We start from the raw sequence: 22,810 nt of genomic DNA, 5'->3' as shown, positions 1-22,810 counted from the left end.
AAAAGAAAGAGAATACAGTACTACGGATAGAGAACTAAAATACCGCTCGAGTTCGCCAAACGCCACCGTCATAATTAATATCAAATCAAACTTTGTCACGCAAATCAACAAATCAACAAGTTGATGCTTATTACTGTCGATTATCCGCCCGGTTGGAAATTATGACACTGCATCATGGCTTTTATTATCATTTATGATATCGAACCGAGCTCGTCGGCGGCCTCACAGCGGTGATGATGGCGAATATTCATATTCATACTGGCGGGAATTAAATCCTCACAAACGCCATTGTGTTTGCCTTCCGTTCGTTCGTTTGCTTTAATTTTTACCAACACCCGGTTTTAGCCGATTCGTGTGCTAAAAACCGAGTTAGCGGAATAGAAGAAAAAGACACATTTTCCTCCCCCACATACACACACACACATACGGGAAGGGATTCTCCACCCACCGGAAGAAGCCCTTCGAGATGAGCGGCCAGACAGTGCCGGCGTTCGATTCGCAGTTCGGGCCGTGGCGTTGCGCATCCAAGCGTTCCCGGGGATGCGAGGAATCGCAAAATTGAATTACGACGATAGGGATTGAAATTTATTACCGATATTTTTACTGCCTCAAGTGCCATAACTCAGCCCACCCTCCCATTATCACCCGGCGATGAGCCAGCTCCCGATGCGCCACCGGACGGATGCCGAGGACTTTTGCTCGCGCCACCACCAATATGCATATGTATGCGGTTGACTCATAGGTGTGTGTGTGTCAGATTGCCTGCTGTAGTCTCGGCCAGTGTTTTTTTTGTTGCTTGTGCCCTTCCAGAACGGTCCTTTGCGATTTACGATAGCGGAGGCACAAGAGAAACACGCAAGATGAGCGGCCCCCGAGCGCGATGGCGCGTTCGCCGGAGGATATGTAGCAACAGCTACGCCATTAGTAATAGTGCTAGTAGAAACGTCGAATGGAACGTAACGCTACTATAAATCTGCATATCACGCCTCCCTCGCAACCGCTGCTCACCGCTGCTTCCTGGGCAGGGAAAATGGGAGAGTATACATAAAATATAAAACGGAAATGGAACGAGGACAAAGCTCATGTAGCGAGTGCGGGTTGGTTTTGGTGTGTGCGTGTGTGACGTTCGTTGCCGGTTGCTGGGAGGGGAGATTTTGCAGCAATCGATTTATAGTTTTCGTTAAAATTAATGCTGGAGATTTTCTCCCTCCTCGCGTATCTCTCGTTCACCCTACACAGTTGCGAATGGTTCGGCCAAGCGGGTGGTGTAATTTGGCTCTTACATATTTAAACCGCAATTTCGAGCCGCTCACTAAATAAAGGCGTTATTATTCCGGGGCTTTATGTGTGAGCGATGAGAGCGAAATAGAATTGATCAATTGAACCTCTTGTTTTTCCGTGCTTCAAGTGGCAGAACAGCTCGCCTGAAATGGGTTGCCCGGAAATGTTTCGCCCAGTTTTGGGTGGAAAACACAAGAGATGCACGCTCAATCTCCACTTTATACGTTTCTCGTGAAGAGACATTTGAACGAGGCTGATTTGAGTTTCACTGGATACCAACCATCCAAATATCATCGAATGCTTAAGCAAAATTTGTACACCTCTAGGGCCTGCTTGAAATCATTTGCATTGTATGATTTGATGCGGGAAAAGGTTGTCAGTTAACCAGCTCAACAACTGCAAAAAGGATTTTTAAATAAAGCTCGTTTATTCAACATTGCTCACAAACAATTCAAAGGAAAATAGAATAAAAGCTCTTTTAAGCTCAAAAGCGCCGATATACTAGTGATCGTTTCATCTGTTTATGATCATAGGTAGAAGGTTTACAGACAGCTTCAAGTGCTCTACTTGAATTAATCGGACATTATTCAGTGCATTTCCAACTTCTCTTTAGAGCGAACATTTCGGGCCTTCATTGCACATTTCCATCAATCATTCGTCATCCTTGCTTCTGGCGAAAAACAACCCCTAAACCGGCACACGCACAAACAACGCACGAGCAAAAGCACACATCCCTGCACCACGCACCAGCAAGTCGCACCTTTTCGTCGGTCGTCGGTGTTGATTTTCGGACGCTCCTCATCACCAACGCACTCTCCAAACACACAATAAAAGCACCGAAAAGCTTCAAAGGCCAAAAAGCTACCACCCTTTTATTGCGCCCGCGAAACGCCAAATAAATAAACCAGCTAGCCACTACACGTGATCGCGTTTTGCGATTTCGATCGACTAACGCCACTGCCATCGTCACTGCTCACAACCTGTTCACCTTGAAGATGTCCCCGAACGGTGGTGGGCTGACGAGAGCCGGAGACGTGGCCTGTTTTCCACCGTCCCTGTGATGGCGGTGCTGTCCAGCGGAAGGCTTCTTGATGCGCGCCCGATAACCTCCGGACGGTTCACCTGCATCCTCGCCCAGTGTGTCCTCGCCATCATCCGCATCGTCCTCATCTTGTTGTCGGTGCGGCGTCTCATCTCCACGTTGGCCCACCTTCGGCCGGACACGGTACGGGTAGAGTGGTAGTGCGTTTTCCTTCGTCGCACCGGCTGACAGCAGGATCACGGTCGGCTGGCCGGTTGTCGAGTAGTCGCGGATGTAGTTCTGCAGGATGCTCAGAAAGAACAGGAACGCCAGCAATGTCAGCACCGCCACTGAGGCGCCTTTAAAGCGAAGTCCTTTTGCCGGTGGCCCACCCCCATACGGACCCCGATACACCGGGTACGGTGGTGGGGGTGGTGGTGGTGGTGGTGGAGGAGGAGGAGGAGGTCCTGCCGGAGCAGGTTGGCCCCAGGATAGGAAGCTTGGGAAAAACCCAACGGCACCGTTTCCCTCGGTAGGCTGCCAAAACTCGTTCGCGTCCGCGTCGTCGTACAGATCCGGACCGGAACCGGGTCCGTATACAGGATACTTTCCGCTGGTCAGCAACCCCGGTGGTGGCTCGTGGTGAATGCGTTGGGTGATGGCACCGGGCGGCTCCATCGGTGGCAGACTCGTGCTGCTTCCGGCGGTGCTGACGGTGCTGAATCGTTGCAACAACCCGTCGGTCATCGTTCCGTGTAGATTCGCTGGCGGTGCGTTACTGGCGGGTTCAGGACCGGGTTTGATGCATTTTACCACTATCGGGTACCAACCCTAGGCGGGCGCGTAGGTCAAGGTTCGGTGGCTTCCGGACACGGCGCGTTGCACGCTCGAGCGTTAAATTGATGCCGCCGGTATTTGTGCGACGATGGCGTCAAATTGCGCGACAACAACGCGCTCAAGACGCGGGCGGCTAAATTCCGTGGCGGCCCGTGGCGCTTTCCATTTCATTTCCCTTAGGTGGGTGGCTGTGTGCGCGTGGGTGAAAAATGCACGGGTTGTTTTCCGTGCGAGTGGGCGCGAGGGTTTTCCCTTCATGAGAGCGCCATTGTGCCCGCTAGGGCGCGACAGACTTGAAACGGTATCGGTCGGAAGAGCTATCGACTGTTCTTTCAACCGATTTCCCATTGAGAGACAGCCATTTGAGTTGCAAAGGGTGGCAGCCTGGCCGAAAATTCGATGAATCCCACAGCAGTTGTGGAGAAGTACAAATCGAACCGGGCAACCGCTTTTACGAGGAATCGAAGCGACAGCTCCACAGTCCGGTGACCTTTTTGAAGTGTGCATCTGTTAAGCGATATTCTTGAAATTCCTCTGACGGGGATAATTGATTGAATAGCTGCTCTGCTTTCACAGAAAACGTAGCAAATGTTCAATTTGCAATTTACAAGCAAATGTTATACCGGCTGGGGAAGGGAACCTACTGTTCTTGGTAGTAGCATGAACATAAATAAATCAATTAGTTGACTGTGGAAAGTATTTGCCAGAAATATCGTGATATAAGTGTCATTTTTGCTATTTCTCGATGCTCGTGTGTCAATTAAATTACTATCAATCAATACAAGTAAACATGGCTACAAACAATGTTTAATTTATATGAAAATCAAGCAGTGGAAACGCTCTTAAAAAGTATTTTAAATGGCAAAATAATTAAGCTTACCAATTCAGGGAATTCAGGATCATTGAATTTTCTTGGTATTATTTTCTTGGTATTGGTCTGATAAATCGCACCCGATTGGGACACGACCGTTCGCATCGATCCAACAACCAGGAGCAACAACGTGCACAATCAGAAGCTCAAAAATGAATGGCCTTACCTTACCATGCGCAACCTGAATCGGTCGCTTGCGTGTTCCTCTTTTCAATTACTCCGAATTATTTCCTCTTCGGCACCATGTTCATCAGCACTTACGCACCATTGCTTTTCAATATGCCGTTTGGTGAGGCGCTTTATTCTTTAATTATTTTATTGAGCCTCGTTCGGATGCTCGTTTTTCCCGCCGGTGGATAATTAATTATGTTGCCAAAATCCAACTGTGAACAACACGCACAAATAATGAAATATGAATCTTTTACCTCTCGTTTTTCGCCACCCCATCTCCGACCACCACCCATCCGACACTTCACGCCCCCGGGGCAGACGCACAATTATGCACCTGAATGCGACACCACGACCTGGGGGTGGAAAATCTCCGGAAAACCGCCATATGGAAGATGACAAACCCGGTCCGGTACAACCGAGATTGAAACCGGCCGTCACGCAGACACGGCCACCTTTTGGCCCGTCGATCAACCGATAATCGGTCAATCGTGAAATGTTCCCTTGCACACCGGCACCGCAACCCGGTGGGTCCTGTTTTCCGGTGGTCGACCGGATGGTAATCAATCCCGGAACCGGGCCCGACGTGGGGCACGAAAAAAAAAAGCTGCTCACAAACGCAGGGAAATTCCAGCATCGCCGGGAAAAGTGTGGCAGCAACAACGATCGGTTAGTGGTTGGTCAGAGTGAAAGCAAGGACTACGGGATAAAAAAAAACGTGGGTGCTAATTTAATTAAAAATAAATAGATGAAAAACGAGCCACAGTGGGTGTCACCGGAACCGGGCTCGGCGGGGCCAATTGCAAATAAAACCAGTAATCATATCGATAATAATGCCCGGACGTCGATGTACTAACGATGGCGAGCCGTAACTAGCTGCCCGGATCGCCACCGGTCGATGGTAATTAATCTCTCATCATCATTTTCAAGTTGATTGCTGCGCAGCGTGCGTGCGTGTGGCCGGATGCAGCAGCTTTAATTCGTCCCGTTTTTAATCACCCAATACTCATTACCCAGGCCCAAACGATGATGCGTCGGATGATGAAAATGAATGTTTTATGAGGAAAATTCCTCACCGAGCTTCCGCAGCCGGCTGGGCGGACATTTCAAGGGGAGGATTTAATACGTCCAGTAGTGCGAAGTACACGTGTGTGTGTCGATGGCTTTTTTCCTCGCTTTCTCGCTCTCTCTCTATCTCTCAGTTCTTCGAACGAATGTCCACGTTCGAACATACCGAATTGAGTGATCTATTTTCGGGAGGACGTTTTTATGCTCTCTGTCCAATCTGATAGAAAAAGAAATTATATTTTTTTCCCACCACTTGCAAACGATGTGTTATTCATGTGTGTTTGTTTTTGCAGGGGTTGTGTTTAAAATTATGTTCCGCTTTGGGTGCATTTTTTTTTGTTTGCCGTTAAATCTGTTCACACTCGCCACCGACACAGCGCGTTTTCTTTCATCTCATTCTCGAGCATCAATTACTCATCCGTCCGTCCATTGGAACGTCCATAAACGTCACCGAACGTGATGCTTTTTTTTTTCTGGGCGCAAAAACGGACAACCGAACTGCGCCCATCGATAGGAATTATTTCGAACCAGATGCAATTTAATTAAGCAGTACGCTAAACCGTGGGGAATGAAATGGATGCATGGAGCACGTGGGCTTTCCGCTTTTTCGGGTGGTTGATTTGGTTTGTCGTGCATGCTTATTTCTTCAGAATAAATATTGTTATTCCCAACGGTTTGGTGATGTATTGCAGAGAGTAATAAGTTTTCCAACGAAACGATATTTTAAGAAAAGAAAGGAAATTTTATTTCGCGAGGTAAGTCACATTTCTTAGGAATGAACTGCTCCATTTTGAGCAAACAGACAAAACGTACGGTAAAATGCTCTCAACCCTGCCCACATTTACACTACGAATAAATAATAAATAATAATTTAAGAGTACGATTTGGCAGAGGAAAAACTTCCGGCAGCAGCTCCCATAGGAGCTAAGTGATAGACAGTGCTCGTAGCAAAGAACCCGAGAAGCCCCCTTTCGGAGGTGTTGAAGATGCTAGTGTGCCTTCGATCCACAGATCCAAGCGCCCTCTAGCGGTCGCGCCCAATAACTTTCCCCAAGGTGGAAAGCTCAGTGGGGCTTTTGGGCCGAGTAAGCCAGATCGTACGCTCGACCGTATCCACCGTAACCCGTGTGGCCATGTCCAACTTCATCGTGTTCGGAGTGCGAATGCGAATACATCGGTTTGGCGACAATTTCGTACGTAGTCGACTTGTGGCCACCACCGCCACCACCAGCCAGTGACTTCAGTCCAACGATGGCCGCCAACATCAACGCCAACAGACCCGTCATCAACGCCTTACCCGCGATCAACGCCAATGCACCCAATCCAACTGCCGCTAGTGTACCTGCGGACAAAAACCCCCACAGTCAAGAACCATCCGGATTTAAAGTCTCCATCGCCTGAAGCACTTACCCTTCATCATCATGGCTCCAGCGATGAGCGTCTCGAGTCCACCCTTCTTTCCCAGCTTGCCCTTTCGGCCAGCAAACACCTCACGTGCTTTCGCAAAAGCGTCTCCATCAACAAGCTTCAGCCGGAGTGAGTGCGTCTGCAGATAGTCGTTCAATTTGGCCAGCAGAAATTCGTCCAACCGGCGCTCAGGGTTGGTCGGGAAAATGCGCGTCACCTCAGCGACGATATCCGCCGTACGAGTGATGTTCGCACCAGGATCACGAACCACGCTGACACCCGCCATCAGGTCATACTCTGGCTGGTTTGTGACACGCTCGAGGAACGAAACCAACTCCAGCTTAAGGCAGTTCACGCTGTACCGCTGGTCACACACCTTCTTCGAAGAGGCGGAAAACACCGACCCACCGCCATTGCCAGCGATGGCCGCATCGGCCAATGGGCCAAACATCGCCAGCACCACCAGAACCGCACCGCAGAAAGCCTTCGTGGAACTACACATGGCTGCCGGAAGCAACAAACAAAACGCACCTAATGACACTTGCGGCGGAAGTCGAACACCTGACTCAGAAGTCGAACACCTGTTCACTGACGGCATTTGCGGTGGTATAGCGCACTTTTATACCCACAGCACTCGCACATGCCGATCGATCACCGATCCCGGCCTGGTCGAATTTCCCTCCCGAAAAACTCGCAGCCACAGGTGAAAAATGGCGCAGCATCGGGAAAGCGCCTCAGTGCGCTCGCAACGATCGCGTTTTCATCCCGCCTGGGGAAGGTTTTGCTTCGCGCATGATTGGGCTCGCTGCGACACCATCGTCGCTTGATCTTGGCCTTGCCCAGGGAAAGTCTCTCTCTTTCTTTCTCTCTCTCACTCTCCCTCATTCGGAGACCCAACAGGGAGGCTGATGGGGCGCGCGGGCAATAAAGAGGTAATGATCGAGATTTTCGCGGTTCAATTAGATTTGCCGTGCCGTGCGGTTGAGTTGGGTTTAGGTCCACGGGAGCGACACACTGGCGCGACACTAATTCGATCAAATCCACTTTGGACCGGGCGGCCTCATTGGGTTAGTGAAGCCGACCGTGGAGCTTTTCCCTTTCGATCGCACCCAGCCAGCCGGATGTGGGGCACGTGGACGCGGGCACCATCATTACACGATCGTTAGCTGAACGTTCTAGCACTTTGGGGAGGAACTTTCACGCCATCAGCGAAAGAGTAGCCGCTTTGTGGCGCCATCGAAAGACATATTTGGATATCCCCGTAGGTCCAAGAGCCGGCAGGTGAGCTGGCATAGAATCGTGTGTATGTTCATGATCATTTACATTTAGCTGGAGCATGAGCTGTTGCAGTTTGAGGCTCCAATCCGTGAGGTTTGGTGTTTCATGAACCCATCATGTCACTAAATGGTTCATCCAAAGCTCTTCAATATTATCCGTTTCTTACACTGTAATAGAACAGATCATATTAAAGCTTGGTATCTGATATTAAAACGATAGGAGTGAAAAAAAAAGAAATATATTGAAATATGTCAGAGAATATTGTTCACATCAATAGTCAACAGTTACATTTTTGTTGCAATCAGGCAGAGAAAGATCATGCTTAGGACATAACATTTTAGAGACAGTATATAACATGCAAGCGAAAATGATACGTCATTTGATGTCCACGAGACCATTTAAGTATGGAATTCACCACAGTAGCTAAATTATTACAATGCTCTTCTACAATCAGCAACAACAATCATTTAACACAGCGAGATCGACAGCCAACGCATAAAAGTAAAATAAAAGATAAAGGATGTTTAGTCTGAATAGGGATGTCAGTGATTATTGTGAGTGTATTCAACAATTCAAAATCAACTATGGAAATAGAACCGCAACATAGTCTGTATCCTTGTATTCGAATGATGGGTATTGAGCTATTTAATTTAACAACTTAGTTATTCAGTAAAACATTACCTGGATCTAACATGAAACGAAACGGAAGTGTATTGTTCAACACGTATTCATTCCTTGCCCATGAAACTATTTGTTTTTGAAACATACCACACCGCAGACTTCTTTTTCGTTTACTCAATGCATAAAGATAAAGATTGTACATTAGAAAATATCTAGTTTTAACATCAAAACCCACAAATTAGCACAAGCAGAAAGGGGTTAAGTTCTAACTGTACCACAGAATTCAACGAGCTCGCGTTCTTCACCGAGAGAACCAGCGCAAATTGATTTGCCATCATGCGCCAATTTCGCCATCCCAGCAAGTACAGATCTCTACTCCATCACGCGCGATCGGCAATCAGCTTCATCGCACCATCAGCTCATCATCGAATTTCTCCCATCTAGAGTGAGAGAAAAAAAAACCCCACCCGATTGATACATTTGTCAGTGAAAATTGCACCGCATGCCTGGTCCGCGTAACCTCGCGCAAACTACGCGCAACCCCAATCGATCCGAGTGATCGATCACCGTACGAGCCTTCATCCATTTAAATGGGTCATTTAATGCAGCCAAAACCCGCGCAAGATGTTCGAATTTACCCGGCGTTCTTTTTTTTCCGTTACAACTAACTGCCAAGCGACAAAATACCGTTCCGGGTTTGGCTTTGGCTTCCCGGGCCCGAATTAACCGACCGCGCCTGCGGTGTAGTGGCCAATTTTCTTTCCAATCCCGCGGTGACCCACCAGAATGCGCCCTCCCAAGGGCAGCGCGTGCCCAAGAAAACGCGCGCCTCTTTCATTTGCGCTGTACACCTTTTTATTTACACACTCGCAGGCACACTCACACATCCTCACGCGGGCTCGTGTGCATTGTTTCGTGGAGAAGGTTCGATGTGGAACAATAAATTATTAAAATTAAGCACAATAAATAGGGCCTCCGCGGTGGTACTGCATCGACAGTGGCTCGTTGGTTGGCGCGATTTGGATTGTTGCTGGGGTTGCTGGGTTGGCGCGAAAACCACACAACAGGACCTTCAAGGCGACCTAGGCCAGAGTCTGGTATGGGTAAGCACCGTAGGCGATCTCGTGGGCTGCGGCCTGTCCGTTGCGGTTCCAGTCCTGGTGGACGATCTCGGCGTTCACGGGCTGAGCGCTGGTGATGTAGGCGGTGGTCACACGCTCCTGCTTCTTCTGGAACAGATCCTTCAGCACGGTGAAGACTGCAGCAAAGAAAGAACAAAGGGTGGGTGTCATTAATTGGCGTAACGATGAGGAGGCGCATCGGGTTACTTACTGGAGAACTTCAGAGCCATCAAACCGGCAATCAGACCCTTCAGCGAGATGAACTTCACGATGGCCAGCAGGATCGGCAGGACAACGGCCATCTTCAACTTCATGGCCAACAGCAGAGGCAGCATCATTTTCTTCAGGCGGCTGCTACGAGCCTCTACGGAAGTGAAGCAAAAGTGCGTGTTATACGCAGTGTTATACGAAAGCTCGATACGTGAACCTCCCCCAAAAAGCTTCTTGAAAGCTCGCGTGCAAGCACACAACGTTTCACGCAAGCTAAGGGGTGGTTTTTCTCGCAACCATGCTCAACCATCTGGTATGGGCAAATCGAACAATTGGAGGTTGTTTTTTAGCTAAGGTAATTCGAGCAAACAAATTATAAATAGATAAACAAACGCCTGTTCTATAGGAGCAAGAAGTGTCCTTGTAATCAAGAGCTTTTGCATTATGGTATTTGTTTTCGCATTTTCCCTTGTTGGAATATTCCTTTATCCGTTCTATACAAATGTTTATGTTTGAATTGTGAACATATTACCATAAAGCTCCTATATTTCTATTATGTTTTATCTCAGACTTGCCTATTATAAATGGAACCATTTTACACATTAGGTAACACAGAAGAGAAACCATCTCTAATGCGTTTTCGATATTGTTAATCCACTTTTTACACCCATCTTCTCATTCCTACAGCAGGTTCAATTGATTCATAAATTACTTTATTCCCATCCCGAAGGGGTTTAATAAACCAAACCAGCTAGAAGATAAAAAAAAACCGTCAAAAAAACACAATGCCCCACACTCGCACGACCCCCTTAGCCCGATGGTGGCTAATTTTATGGAGGCTAAAATATTTAAAAGCCCACTAGCCGGGCCTCACCCTGTTTGCCGAACGCAAACACGCACCCCATCCGGTCCGCCTCCTTTGGGGCCATACTTTCTCCCATTGTCTGGCAATTATTGTTATCCCACCCCGGGCTGTATCAATGTCGCCCGAAGGCCTTGCACCCACACACACACACACTCGCACCACACAACCACCCTCCATCCAAGGGAGCCTTCACATCGAGCCTGTTGATTTTGGGGGAAAGTTTCTCACCCCGGCGTTCTTGATGTCCAGCCTCAGGGCGTACCATCGGCTCGCACTTGTTGCACGGGCCATCGACGTCACGCGATCACCACGAAGCCTGTGCCAATGACCCACAAAGTCCGCGGCCAGCACCCGAAGCAGAACCGAAAACCCGCTCGATCGCGTTCTCGCCGTTGGCAGCTCGAAGCGAATCGATCATCAGCGTGATCGTGGTTTTCTCTCTCACTCACTCTCTCACATGGGGGGGGGGGGAGGCGCTCTCACACAGTGCGTGCCGCGCGTGATGCCGCATTCTTGAAAGGGTTGCAACCGGACGAGGACGAAGGGCCACATCGAAGGGTGTGGCATATTTAAACATAACGCCCAAGGAAGTGTGTCTTTGGTGCGACTTTCCCTTTTTTCTTGTTCGCTTCAGATCCACTATCTCGCTCCCACTCTCTCTCTCTCTCTATCTGTCTCTGTGGGTGTGTGTTTTTTCTCTGTCTTTTGCGTGGCTTCTCGCATTTAACTATTGTAACGCCTGCTTCCACCTCCAACACGGCCGGTTTCCGCTGCAGCGCCCCACGTGACGATACATGTATATATTTTTTGGAGAATTTTCGAAAGCCGGATCCGCGACCAAAGTGAAAGTTTTCTCGAAACCCCACCACCCCAGGACAGGTATTTCGGACACCGGCAAGTGTCCTGGCGAAGAGTGCTTTCCTCTTCGTCTTCAGTGGCTGTTCCAGCGAGGACACGACCATTGGCTCGGGAAAGAACCCCCGGTCAGTGCAATTACCCGAACGCGGTCGTGCATTAATCTACCGTCAGGCCACCGTTTCTTTGTTGGTCTTGCCGATTTTGGGCATCTTCGTTAAGTGCCGGCCTGAGAAGGCCCCCCTAATGTGTCTGCCCTTTTGCGTCACGCAACACGGAACCATCCTTCATTCGCAGGGTGGTTCTATGCGCGCGGCTGCCTACAGAACATCAGCGAGAAGCGCCAAAGCTTGAACAACAAAACTTTCTCTTTCGACCGTCATGTGCCCTCTGGAAGCTGGACTGATTTCTCCCGACGCGCTTAAGAACCTGTTCCCGAAGTCGATGACCCATTCTAAGCTTGTTCATCGCTGCGCGGTGGAAACATGGCAGCATCTTAGAAGGGAAAGTTCCTTCTAGTGCCGGACGAAAAGCCCTCGACTGTGCGCGGGTAATTCGTTAACCTCGACCTCAGGGATTAACCTTGAACCGGTGGGGTTACGTGCGAGTCTTTAGTCACCGAGTAGGGTAGTGACCCGGTGTCGAACAGGGTTTCTTTTTTCATTTTATTTTTCATGCAACCCTCATGGTCCTGGGATTCATCCCCATTTGCCTGAAGATTCCATCGAAAGGGAATTTTGTGGCGAGCTGTGAAAGCATGCGCCTCGCTTGAAACACCACGTCAGTGCTCTGGTGAGTTTCCCATTTCATCCCGGGGCTTCTAACTGGCCCTGAGTAGCCGTGTGTGTGTGTGCAAAAAAGAATGGCGAATCGACCGCAAAAACTGAAAAAGCAGCTCGCAAAAAAATTGAGCGATCACGACGATTGTGTCAGCGGCGGCCTTGCCAGGTGTAGGGATTTTGGGATGGGAAGAAAAGTCGGTCGAAAAGAGGAAAACATTCCTCGTCCGGCGGCGCTTATCGGTGCGCCACCGGGAGGCACCTTTCACCGTGAGGAGGATCGCAAAAGTGGGCCGGTTGCCATGGGTTGCGGATGCAGAAACCACGCTGGGCTCTGGGGATTGCTATTTCCGTCCGCGTGGATGATGAAATAGAGCCCGATTTGTTGGCACATGCGGTTTGCCAGCGTGGCACTGTGGTAAAATTATGAAATCTCGCCGAAGGTGGTTCGCAATGTTGCATTGCCTGAAGCTAAATTAGTACTTAAGCTAAATTAGTACCACTTTACCTTAAAAATTCCACAATCATCTGAAAGGTGGTTGCCATTATTTGTTATGTATTAAGAGCAAAGAGGAACATGAAACAAAGGAAGTTAAGAATCGTGAGAAGCGTAGCTAAATCTACACTCCAGATAAATAATTCTGGGATTTCATAGCAGTATTCTCTCTGTTTTTGTCTAATCATACAGCTTTCTGCGAGATAAAAGTCAGAATGATCATGATTTATAACGGTATGCAGGTCAATTATAATAACTGAACTCTACAAAGTTCATCACTGCTCTTAGCAACACGTTTGCTTTCATTTACAAATTCCAGAAAAAAAAATACACACAGTTGCGGTACATTGCATCGAGATTCTAAACCACGATTAATTCTAGCCACGTGTGGCGTTTAAAATTGCGAACTCTTAAACCCAAACTAATCTTTCTTTGATTTGCCAATTTGCCTAACCCAACATGGATGTTCTAGTTGGGTAAATCCTTTGCTTATCAAACTTGTAACATCAAAATAGATACGATTTGATGCATTTGAGGCAATTAATTGGATGCACTCAGCCTTAAATGCAATCGTCCTGTTCACTAGCGCTCAACCACCATCACTCTCTTTGCTGCTCACCTTCAACGGTGGTTTCGTCCGACGGCACATTGAACTTGAGCGTGTGCGAGCCAAGATAACGGACGGTGCGGTCGACAAGATCCTCGCTCGAGCGTCCTGCGGAATAAGCCCGCGCCGCATAATCCTCAGATCGCTCCACAGCCAGTCCACCAAACAGCGAGAACCGTGGCTCGTTATCAATCTCGTTGATCAGACCAATCAGGTCCGATTCCTGCTTGCTCGTTTCGGCACATGCCACCGCACCGAAGACAGCCAGAACGGCGATCAGGACACAACACTTAGCGGCCATCGTAAGCGGATCGAACGGGATGCAAACGGTGAAAAAACCGACAGGACACAGAAGGAGACACACTTGCACTACGCACTTGATGGTCGAATAAGCAAAGGTGGGCTACTGATGCGTTAATTTGCCATTACGATGCTATTTATGCGAATCGATCGACCAGGCGAGCCCTATCGAACCGGGGGTGGGCCTACAACACCTGGGCCAAAATAGTGTCCCTCGTCTGGAACCGCGTACGCGACCGTTCCCTGGGCACGATTATGGCCGGGCGAAACCCAAGCGATCACCGAGTACGGACACATGGCATCCGTGTTGCGCATGCAAAGCACGTGGCACATGGCGATCGGTTTGTGCGGGCTTTTCTTTCTCGTTTTCCGTTCATTTTGGGCATGTAGGTAAGTGCGCTCAGCTGAGGCCTTCAGCTAACGGTAGCAAATCATAACCGGCGGCGGACCATGTGGCGCGGAATGTGTGCCAGAACGTGACGAGAATCGGGCAGGAGCATGGAATGTGGCATCGTTTTCGCTTCCGCAGCTCACCGTGGGCCGGGAGCGTACGGTCTGTCGTTTTCCGCCTACTCAAACTCCCACCTATCGCTGCTTCGGGAGGTGCATTTTCTATTTCCCGATTTCGTTTTCGTTTCCGTTGGCCCTGCAGTGGATTGGTGCTGGGCTTTGAGAGCATGATCCTCGCTAGGGTTAACTTCATTCAACTTCAAACGATCGATCGATGCGCCCAGCGGAAATGGAGATGTTTCCTCACGCCGGGAAGTACCCATTTTCCGACCACCGCCAGAGGAAAGCCTCCACGAGCGCTTCAGACGCGTAATTGATGCTGCCGTTCCATTTCGGTGCTAAACAACTCTCTGATGGGCTTTAATAAGAGCAAAGGCAAGCCAGAGAAATTCGACGATTGTGCGTTATGCCACGATCATAGCTGTGTGTAATTACGGCATGGCTAGCTCGGGGAGGCGTGGGTGAATTTATTAAAAATCCTTTACCGATTTCCAAAGCGCCAGCGCCAGCGCTAATGGGCCCGAGGGTCATAGAGATCGATGCTGTGAGAGCATCGTTTTTTTTTCTTTCTGCCATTTGCTTGGAGTGGAGGAAAATCAGCTGGAAATGGGGATGCACTCGATCGTTTGAAAATTTTCCCATCACGACCACGGGCCGCCTGATTGCATGTTTCCATTTCTGTCATTTTCCGTTGCGATAACGCTGTTTGCGTAACATAATGGGTGTTCATTTTTCAATAAGAATCGACTGAACATTATTTCACTGCGGAAGTGAGGTCTATTTGTGGAAGCGTACCGCCTTCACCGGGCAGGGTGATGGCCACAGATAAAGCTAACGTCACTGAATAGTTTCGAGTGCAACGCCTTCGTGCTGATGAACTTTAAATCCTTATGCCTTTTTTGTTGTTGCATCAGCTCGGATCGGCAGTTTAAATTGCGAGAAAGCCATCGCAAAAGATTTGAAAATGCATATAAAATTGCTAGACTTCAATAGGTAGGCTTGGAGCTTTTAATATTATCTATTTCAATTTATTTTAGCTTAAATAACACTAACATGCAATATACACAATAATAAACAAAGTATATAAATTTCATTTGACACATAGTTTTATTTCCTTAAAGTATAACAACTGAGTAAGATAGTTCAAAATAGAACTAAATAGTCCATACAAATTAAATTCTTTTGCTAAAGCTATCCTGATCTAACTGAATCGAAATGCCCAGCATTATTTCCGACTTCCCTCTTTACGACATCCGTTCACATTACGCATCCAGCCGTCAATCGGCGTGCCATTATCACCTGTCTGTGATCGATCGCACGATCACTTGCTGCCAGGCCACCACAAACCGCCAACGGATTTCCCACAACCACTTGACCGATTCCCGCTCGCAAAAATAATGTCACCAAATGCCATGTTGCGCGCAGAAATCATTCCAACCTCGACGTCAATGTGAGCTTTCAACCCCCTTCGAGCCAGTTCCGGATCTCAACGGACAATGGACGCCCCATTCAGATGGTCACTTTCCCTTTCGACTGCCTTGGCGAGTGCTATTTCAACCCAATTCCGCAGGTCGCATCTTCAGCGCGATGTCACAAAAGCTCGCTGCCGTGCCGTTACCCCTTGGCGCAAAAACAACCCCAAAACTCCACCCAGCTCGCGTTTCGCTCATTATAAAGCCGTTTTTCGAACGAACCCTTCGACGCACGTCCCGACGCCCCTCGGTGCCATCGAATTTGTGACAGTTTCACCTGACGTGCTAAAAAAGAAATTCGGAACTCACGCGATCAGAAATGCGGTCGAAATGGGGTTGAACCTGCCCTGCCGGCACCCCCAACCTGGGCGAATCCCCATCCCAATTAACGGGAAGATCACCCAGCACGAACAGAGCACAGTTAAGTCAACAAAATGCCACCCTTGCGCAAGCTGTCAATCATTTTCCGTTGCCCGGAACGCGCCACCGTATCTGGGCCGGGTTGTTGGTGGTTTTAACATTCGCCCCAAATGGTGCGTCGCGTTGTCACTCCCAAACGCCTTGGCAGTCATGTCCTTTTGGTGATCGCCCAATGTCTCGAAGCCCAACCGAACCCAGAGCCATGCGTGTGAAGCTCGTTTTCTTTCTCATTTCCATTTCCCAAAGCCATTGCATTTTAGTCCATTTTGTTTGTTTTTTTTTTTCAATAAATCGTCTTTATTTCTATTGCCGACAAAAGTCTGTTTGTTGCCTGCGACTGGGTGAGGGTGTCTGTGTATGCGTGTGAGTGTGCGTGTATGTTGGTTTTGTGCGCGACAAAACCAGCAACAAAATATATCGCCTGAGTTTCCCTATTGGTTCCTGTTTCCTGATGCCGCTGGCGTGGATTTGGTTTTTGTCACAACGGGCCGAAGCGAAGCCCTTTTGCGTGATCCTTTCGCGAACCCTACGCACTAGCAGTAAATGGTTAACTCGTTCACCCGCCGTTTGCGATCGCCAACGGGGGGTTTCTTTTGCGCTACTTGGCGCTCTCTCCTTCTCTCGGTTCTCTTTGCTCTATTGCTACTGTTCTGGTAGGTGGTTGCGAGGCCACGGAGCCCCGGTGATTTCTGGTTTGAAGTTTCGATCTCTCAAATAATTTAACTACATAAATAAAAATAAATTAACTACTCCAAAAGAAAAAAGCGGGAAAAATCGGCCCCCGGACGGTTTCCAAGGGGGGGTGGCTTTTTAAGGGTTTTCTGATTAGTGTTCGTTCGCTTCACACTGCTCTCTCGCTCTCGCTCTCTCTCACTCACACACACCACAACCACCACTCCGCGCGTGTGTGGCGCGGGCGTATCGGTAATAATAAATTACTAAACACTACAAAAAAAAATATATTATTACGTTAGAAGACAAATTGGCGCGAAGCCCTGGCCCGCCGAAGCGGCTTCCGGGCCGGCCCGAAATGGCGCAGTTTGTTGGGTTCTGTATGTTTTCGTTTGTGTTTGTTTGCTTTTGTTACTAAATTGTTCCTCTGTTGCCAGAGTTCGCTGAGTGAGTAGAGTGAACGTCCTGGCGTGCTGGGGGCGTGATGGACGCTCGCGAAAAACAGGCTGATCGATGCACGTGAGGCCACGTCAGGGCAAAGGACCACCACCTCAACGGCACGTGCCGAGATTGGAAATTGATGCACAGACGCACAGTACGGCACACCGCAAGTAAGGATGCGGCACGCAAGAGAAAGCCAAGCCCATCCACCCACAACCCATTTTCACCATCCCCAGCTGCGGGGGTGTTTCTCGATCGGCGCTCGCTGGTCGGTGTATTTACATAAACGGACATCCGGGACAGCTCGCGCGGTCCGGCGTTCCGAGCTCGATTTCGTGCCGCTACCGATCACCCACCGGGGGGGGTTTTCACGCGAGGTGAGGGGAACACGAGGCCACTTGGCGGAAATAATGAGGATGCGTGCTCGCCCGCGTTTCGGTTTCAAGACCCCGATTAGCGTGCTTGCGAGACGCGTAGACGTTAGAGAGAGAGAGAGAGAGAGAGAGAGAGATGTGTAAACAAAAAAAAAGGAGGGCGCCCTAGAGCAGACTAGACGAAGGGACGTGCCAATGGTGGGAGAGAGAGAGAGAGAGAGAGAGATAAGCCGCACGTTCGAGTTATTAGAAAGAAAAGATCACGTAGAAGATGTTACGGTGGTCTTACTGCGACGGAACCTGCGCACTGTAAGCGAGCTCCTGAGCGGTATCGTAGCTACGAGCGTACGGGTACTGTGCCGAGGCAGCTCCAGTGTTGGACCAACCTCCAGCACTAGCTCCCGACGACCAGCCACCGGCTCCAGCCGATGCACCACCACCGACAACACCGCCCGACGATCCACCGGCCACCTTCGAGAGCAGGTTAAGCGGAGAACCTCCGGCACCACCGCCGAGGAACTTCTGTGCGGCCAGAACAGCTGCCATCACGAACGCAACCTTCGATACGAGCAGAGCCTTCACGGCGAGCAGGGCGACGGCACCGAGGAACAGCGGCAACAGGGCGAACAGCTTGCCACCGAGAGCCAACACGAGCGGGCCCAGGACCTTCTTCAGCTTCTTGCCTGCGAAGAAGGAAACCGTCGTTTGGTTTCGTGGGGTTTTTTTTTTGTCAGGTTGGCGGCATCCACACGGCGAGGGTTAGCGAGGACCAGCGAGGGGTTGTTTGTTAGGGGTTGGTTCGGGTGTTTTTTGTTTTGTTTTTTGTTTTGATTATTTTGTTTTGGCGGGAAATGGAAAAGGAAGCAGAGAACATGCCGTTTTGGGGCTCGGTTAGTACGGGAGACGGTTGGGACGGGTACGCACCTTTCTTCAGCAGTCTACCTTCCTCCAGCGAGCGGGCGATCGTTTCGGTCGTTTCCTCGGGCAGCTTGAACTGGATCGAGCGGGCGCTGAACAGCCGCTTGGCGGAATCGATGGCCAGATCGAACAGGGCGTCCGTCTTCTGGTCGGCGTCAGCTGGCAGCGTGCTTGTGATTTCGTTCTCCGAGATGGCCTTTCCGGTGCGTTCGGCCGGCACGGCGGGGTCTCTGTGGAAGCAGGAGATTTTGGTTTGGTTGTTGTAAAAATTGCAATTACACGTATCGGGAATTAATTAAAATTGTTTCGCAACCAAAATCAGAGCAAAAGCACGCGCCACAAAAAAAAACGTATTATAACACATTCCAGTAAGGACGCCAACTCAAGAATTGGCGATATTGTGCAACACGAAATACACGAGCTTCCTGATCCTCTGATTCCCAGACAGCAAGCGACGAACCCTCGGGAGTCCTTGCCGACTCAGAAAGCTCACAACAAACACGTGCTCACTGCGGCCACGTGGTCGTACCTTGCGAAAGTGACACCAGGAGCAAGCTCAATGTTGGCGGCCCGAGCAGCACGGTTCAGCGCGGTAATGCCCTTAACAGCGAAACAGGTGCCCATTTCGTCGCTCTCCAGACACGGCCCAAAGTACTTGGCCATCATGCCGAAAGCTCCGGTCTGCTCAGCGGCTGGTGCCGGGGCGGCCATGCCCACGGCCAGCAGGGCTGCGATCGCGATAAACACTTTCATTCTGAACTGCAACGGGGGTTTTGTTTGTGCAACACACGCAAATGTATTCGCTTCTTCGTTCTTTTGAGCACCAACACACACTCGAAGGCACACACGCACGATCGCCAATCAAAAAAAAAGGGATGCTGGGTCGTCGATTCGAACTTGCACTGTTTGTGAAACCTGCCGATCTCTAGTCGATCACTGTCGTGCGGATTTTGCGCTAGCCTGCAACCGGCTCGTCTTGTTCGGTCGTTTAATGAATTGTGCCGGTATCCGAATGCTGTAACCCCTTTTTATAGCGACCGACAAAACGTAAAATCTCGCAGCACGCATACAAGCGCGAGGCGATGCTCGCACACACCGACACGCCGCATGCGTCCCGAGCAACGAGATGATGATAAATTGTAATGCCGAGATATTATGTTAAATAATTTTTCCATCCGAATCGGCCCCCAAAAGGGGGAGGGATGCTTTCCACGCGCGACAGAGCGAGGGAGTGTGTGCGAGAGCGTGAGAGATAACCCGAAGCGAGCCCGAACCACAAAGCCCGAGCCTCGAAGAAAGCCCAACGATCAGTCCCGAGAGCGAGAATCTCGCCAAAAGCCCACCGCCGGAGAGTGATAAAGCTCAGAAGCGGGCGAGTGGCGGGTGGTGGGTGGAACCGGAGGATGAAGTAGAAGATGCTCGACAAAAGCTCAATCGGCTCACCCCCTCGGTTGGGGGTCCATCGCGATCCACCGGCGAGAAAAGAAAGGCTGATAACGGACGGAAACGATGGAGAAAGTGCGACACCTTCGGCGAATGAAGGTGCGAGCGAGAGCAACGGATACGATCGCGCTGACAATGAGATGTTACCATAGCGGAGTGATCAGGTGCAGGCGACAGAGAGAAAGAGAGAGAGAGAGAGAGAGAGAGTACGCGCGTACGATCGCGATCGGTACGAGTTAGAGCGAGTTACAACCCTCCCCACGGGTAAAACAATAGCACTCCCGGAACATCATCTCAGCTTGGAGCTTTAGCTCAACGGGTTGGGGTTTTGGTTGGTATCCTCCCGATTCGCTTTGCACAGTGGGCCTAATTTGGGATTCGGGTCCACGAGAAGCAGCGGGCTTTTGAATAATCGAGCTCATAAATGTGCAATGACGTTCGCAATTGTGCTCCATGAGATAATCCCCGGGGGCGATGAATCATGCTGATTTTTTTCCCTCATGTTGAGAAACCGACTGATAAAACAGAAAATTATATTGTAGAACAAGAGAGGAGCGAATTAATAAATAAGAACGGAATCTTATCAGCTAATAGACGGCCACCGAAACTCGATAAAAGGGCATTTTACATTGTAAAAACATCGGCCATGTCTTAAACTCTACATGCGATCGTAATGCTTTCGAAAAATTTACAAAGCACCCAAATTTTTTTTATAAAAAAGCAAACAAAAGATGGATGGAAATTTACGGAATTCGCAGAAAGGCGAGTGATGAATAATGTAAAATTAATTCATCCCGTAATTTCTGCAGCGAGTATTCGGGCTCCTGGGGAGAAAAAAAACCTCATTTATCCACACGCATACCCATCCCATTGTTCGTCCATTGATCCATCGCAGCTCGGTCTCATTTTGCTCCAAACCAATCGGTTCGTGTCTAGCATCCTCTCTCTCTCTCTCTCTCTCTCTCTGCTTCTCTCTCCACCTGCCAGGAGCCGAAGTCGTGCAGGCTGCCAGCGTTATGAATCGATCGTACAGCCTCCTTCGCGATCGTCAGGAAGCGGGCCGCGGGTCTGGGGCACACGTGGGAGTGGCACCAAAAGCAATAAAGCTCGAAATGTCGAGAGAACCACCCCAAAGCCGGCCCCGGGGTTGGATCCGAGATCCGCAAGGAAACCGAGCGACGTGCGACAATCTGACACTTTCTTTCTCCTTGACGCACGCACACACACACACACACGTACATCTCACCCCTCAGGGATGGAAGCGCTACATCAACGTGCAAGTGTCGCAATTCGCCCGGTTTCCCCTCCCCCCCCACCTTTCGCAACCCGCATTTCCGCCCTTCCCGTGGTGACCTAATCCGGCACTTTCCCTTTGGGGCGTGTGCGGCACGGGACAAGTGCGAGATCCGGCCACTGTGATCGCTCCATCCTTGCGGTTCAACCCAACCCCATCACGATGCGGTCACATCGATCGATCTCGCTGATTCACCGGCTCGCGGGAAACAAATGACGCAATGGGACCGGCTGCAGCACGAGTCCGACAGGGACAGGCATACAACGGACCGATCGACCGGAATTCCCTTCTCGTGACGAGGAAGCTCACTCTCTTGGTGCTCCTTCAGTCTTCCTTGCAAGGCATCCTGCCGAAACGTGCCGTCGAGGACACAGTTTTCACTTTTCGCCCGATCACGCCCCAGGCTAGCTTCATGCGTTACCGCGGACACCGGCTGGTACTTATCGTCGGCTGCATGTACGGCTGTACGCGCGAGCGATCAAATTAAGTGTGACAAAGGAAAATATTTACACGCAGCGTCTCGGGACGGACAAAAGGGGGACGCATCCTCGCAGCAGCGGGCCGCCTCAAATGGATACTTTCGGTGTACGGCGAAGAAAAAAAACCCCCGGGACTCGTTACTTAAGACGAGCGAAAATTTGGAAAACAAAAGCATACGCCTTTCGGTGGGTCAGCCTCAGGGAGCAAAAAGCCACCAGCCCAGAGAGGGTAGAAAGAAAAATAACACCCAAATGGAGTGCCATTCTTCTCGTGCCCGGTCGAGGGGATTTGGGATTCAAAATAGGTAAGGCTTGTTTTTTTTTTTTTGTTCCATCACGCAGTGCTAGAAATAGTACCAGCAACACGCAAAAGGTCCCACGCTTCCACGCAGGGCCCAATTTCCCGTGGTAGAGCTGAACGCAAAACCAAGCGACGAACCCGATAATGCCACTTTGCCAATGGGACTCGCCGGTTGGGTTGGGATTGGCGAGTGAAAGCTTGTCACCTTGTCGTTGGGACGCGCTGTTTGCTTGGACAAACACCCGACAACACACGTACATCGTGCGCAAAATCGAAAGATTCTCTCCAGCGATGGTATGATGAGTCCCGCTGGAATGTGCGCGACCCAGCGGTCGGAATTTGCAGCCATCTATCTGGGTCACCGTTGGACCAGGAAGGCTCTGTATCGGGGTGTGGTCGATTGATAAATGTGCCCCGCGAAAGGTTTGTATCGCGCCGGTAGATCCTTCGAGCCGCGGTGGATAAAGGTATGCTCAATCGAGCCAGTGATCAATGGCTCTCGCTAACGTTGCAATGCATCAACGGGTGAATAAAATAGCATCACCGGGCGTACGAACGATTCCTCGAGGGCCAGCGAGGGAGCCGTAACGGGCGATTGATAGATTTCTAAAACAGTCAATTTCGCCAGCCTAATTATGGAACGAATTTTTTTACCCAGCCCCATTTCCCGGCCCAGCTTAGGCGGCGTTCCATCATCGCCA

At 49.9% G+C, this 22,810-nt stretch overlaps 4 protein-coding genes across 4 annotated transcripts; all 4 read right to left on the bottom strand.

Annotated features, from left to right (window-relative positions):
• Nucleotides 1-2,254: 2,254 nt before the first annotated feature.
• On the bottom strand, nucleotides 2,255-3,049 carry LOC128721159 (actin nucleation-promoting factor WASL-like). The gene has a single exon (XM_053814883.1). It carries the CDS (start codon nucleotides 3,047-3,049, stop codon nucleotides 2,255-2,257), a length of 795 nt encoding a protein of 264 aa, XP_053670858.1.
• Nucleotides 3,050-6,310: 3,261 nt separating this feature from the next.
• Nucleotides 6,311-7,155, bottom strand: LOC128721034 (uncharacterized). The gene is made up of 2 exons (XM_053814744.1): nucleotides 6,657-7,155; nucleotides 6,311-6,588 (listed from the first exon to the last, which is right to left on the bottom strand). The coding sequence occupies exons 1-2, from the start codon at nucleotides 7,153-7,155 to the stop codon at nucleotides 6,311-6,313; spliced, it is 777 nt and encodes a 258-aa protein (XP_053670719.1).
• Nucleotides 7,156-9,634: 2,479 nt separating this feature from the next.
• LOC128720500 (uncharacterized) lies at nucleotides 9,635-13,786 on the bottom strand. Its single transcript, XM_053814173.1, has 3 exons — nucleotides 13,498-13,786; nucleotides 9,885-10,037; nucleotides 9,635-9,810 (listed from the first exon to the last, which is right to left on the bottom strand). The coding sequence occupies exons 1-3, from the start codon at nucleotides 13,784-13,786 to the stop codon at nucleotides 9,635-9,637; spliced, it is 618 nt and encodes a 205-aa protein (XP_053670148.1).
• Nucleotides 13,787-17,082: 3,296 nt separating this feature from the next.
• On the bottom strand, nucleotides 17,083-19,572 carry LOC128730620 (uncharacterized). Its single transcript, XM_053823694.1, has 3 exons — nucleotides 19,122-19,572; nucleotides 18,599-18,822; nucleotides 17,083-18,357 (listed from the first exon to the last, which is right to left on the bottom strand). Exons 1-3 carry the CDS (start codon nucleotides 19,343-19,345, stop codon nucleotides 17,960-17,962), a joined length of 846 nt encoding a protein of 281 aa, XP_053679669.1. The 5' UTR covers nucleotides 19,346-19,572; the 3' UTR covers nucleotides 17,083-17,959.
• Between the last annotated feature and the right edge of the window lie 3,238 nt (nucleotides 19,573-22,810).

This window comes from Anopheles nili, chromosome 2, assembly GCF_943737925.1.
Source record: "Anopheles nili chromosome 2, idAnoNiliSN_F5_01, whole genome shotgun sequence".
NCBI lineage: Eukaryota > Metazoa > Arthropoda > Insecta > Diptera > Culicidae > Anopheles > Anopheles nili.
This window is presented reverse-complemented; position numbering and strand designations above follow the sequence as displayed.

What these genes read in the sequence shown, in the direction of transcription:
- LOC128721159 (XM_053814883.1), bottom strand. Translation starts at nt 3,049, where the DNA reads ATGACCGACGGGTTGTTGCAACGATTCAGCACCGTCAGCACCGCCGGA.
- LOC128720500 (XM_053814173.1), bottom strand. Translation starts at nt 13,786, where the DNA reads ATGGCCGCTAAGTGTTGTGTCCTGATCGCCGTTCTGGCTGTCTTCGGT. An exon ending in GGACGAAACCACCGTTGAAG is followed by an intron (nt 10,038 to 13,497) that starts GTGAGCAGCAAA and finishes TCACTTCCGTAG; the next exon opens with AGGCTCGTAGCAGCCGCCTG. An exon ending in GATGGCTCTGAAGTTCTCCA is followed by an intron (nt 9,811 to 9,884) that starts GTAAGTAACCCG and finishes TCTTTGCTGCAG; the next exon opens with TCTTCACCGTGCTGAAGGAT.
- LOC128721034 (XM_053814744.1), bottom strand. Translation starts at nt 7,155, where the DNA reads ATGTGTAGTTCCACGAAGGCTTTCTGCGGTGCGGTTCTGGTGGTGCTG. An exon ending in TGGAGCCATGATGATGAAGG is followed by an intron (nt 6,589 to 6,656) that starts GTAAGTGCTTCA and finishes TTTTGTCCGCAG; the next exon opens with GTACACTAGCGGCAGTTGGA.
- LOC128730620 (XM_053823694.1), bottom strand. Translation starts at nt 19,345, where the DNA reads ATGAAAGTGTTTATCGCGATCGCAGCCCTGCTGGCCGTGGGCATGGCC. An exon ending in CCTGGTGTCACTTTCGCAAG is followed by an intron (nt 18,823 to 19,121) that starts GTACGACCACGT and finishes CTGCTTCCACAG; the next exon opens with AGACCCCGCCGTGCCGGCCG. An exon ending in AGGTAGACTGCTGAAGAAAG is followed by an intron (nt 18,358 to 18,598) that starts GTGCGTACCCGT and finishes CCTTCTTCGCAG; the next exon opens with GCAAGAAGCTGAAGAAGGTC.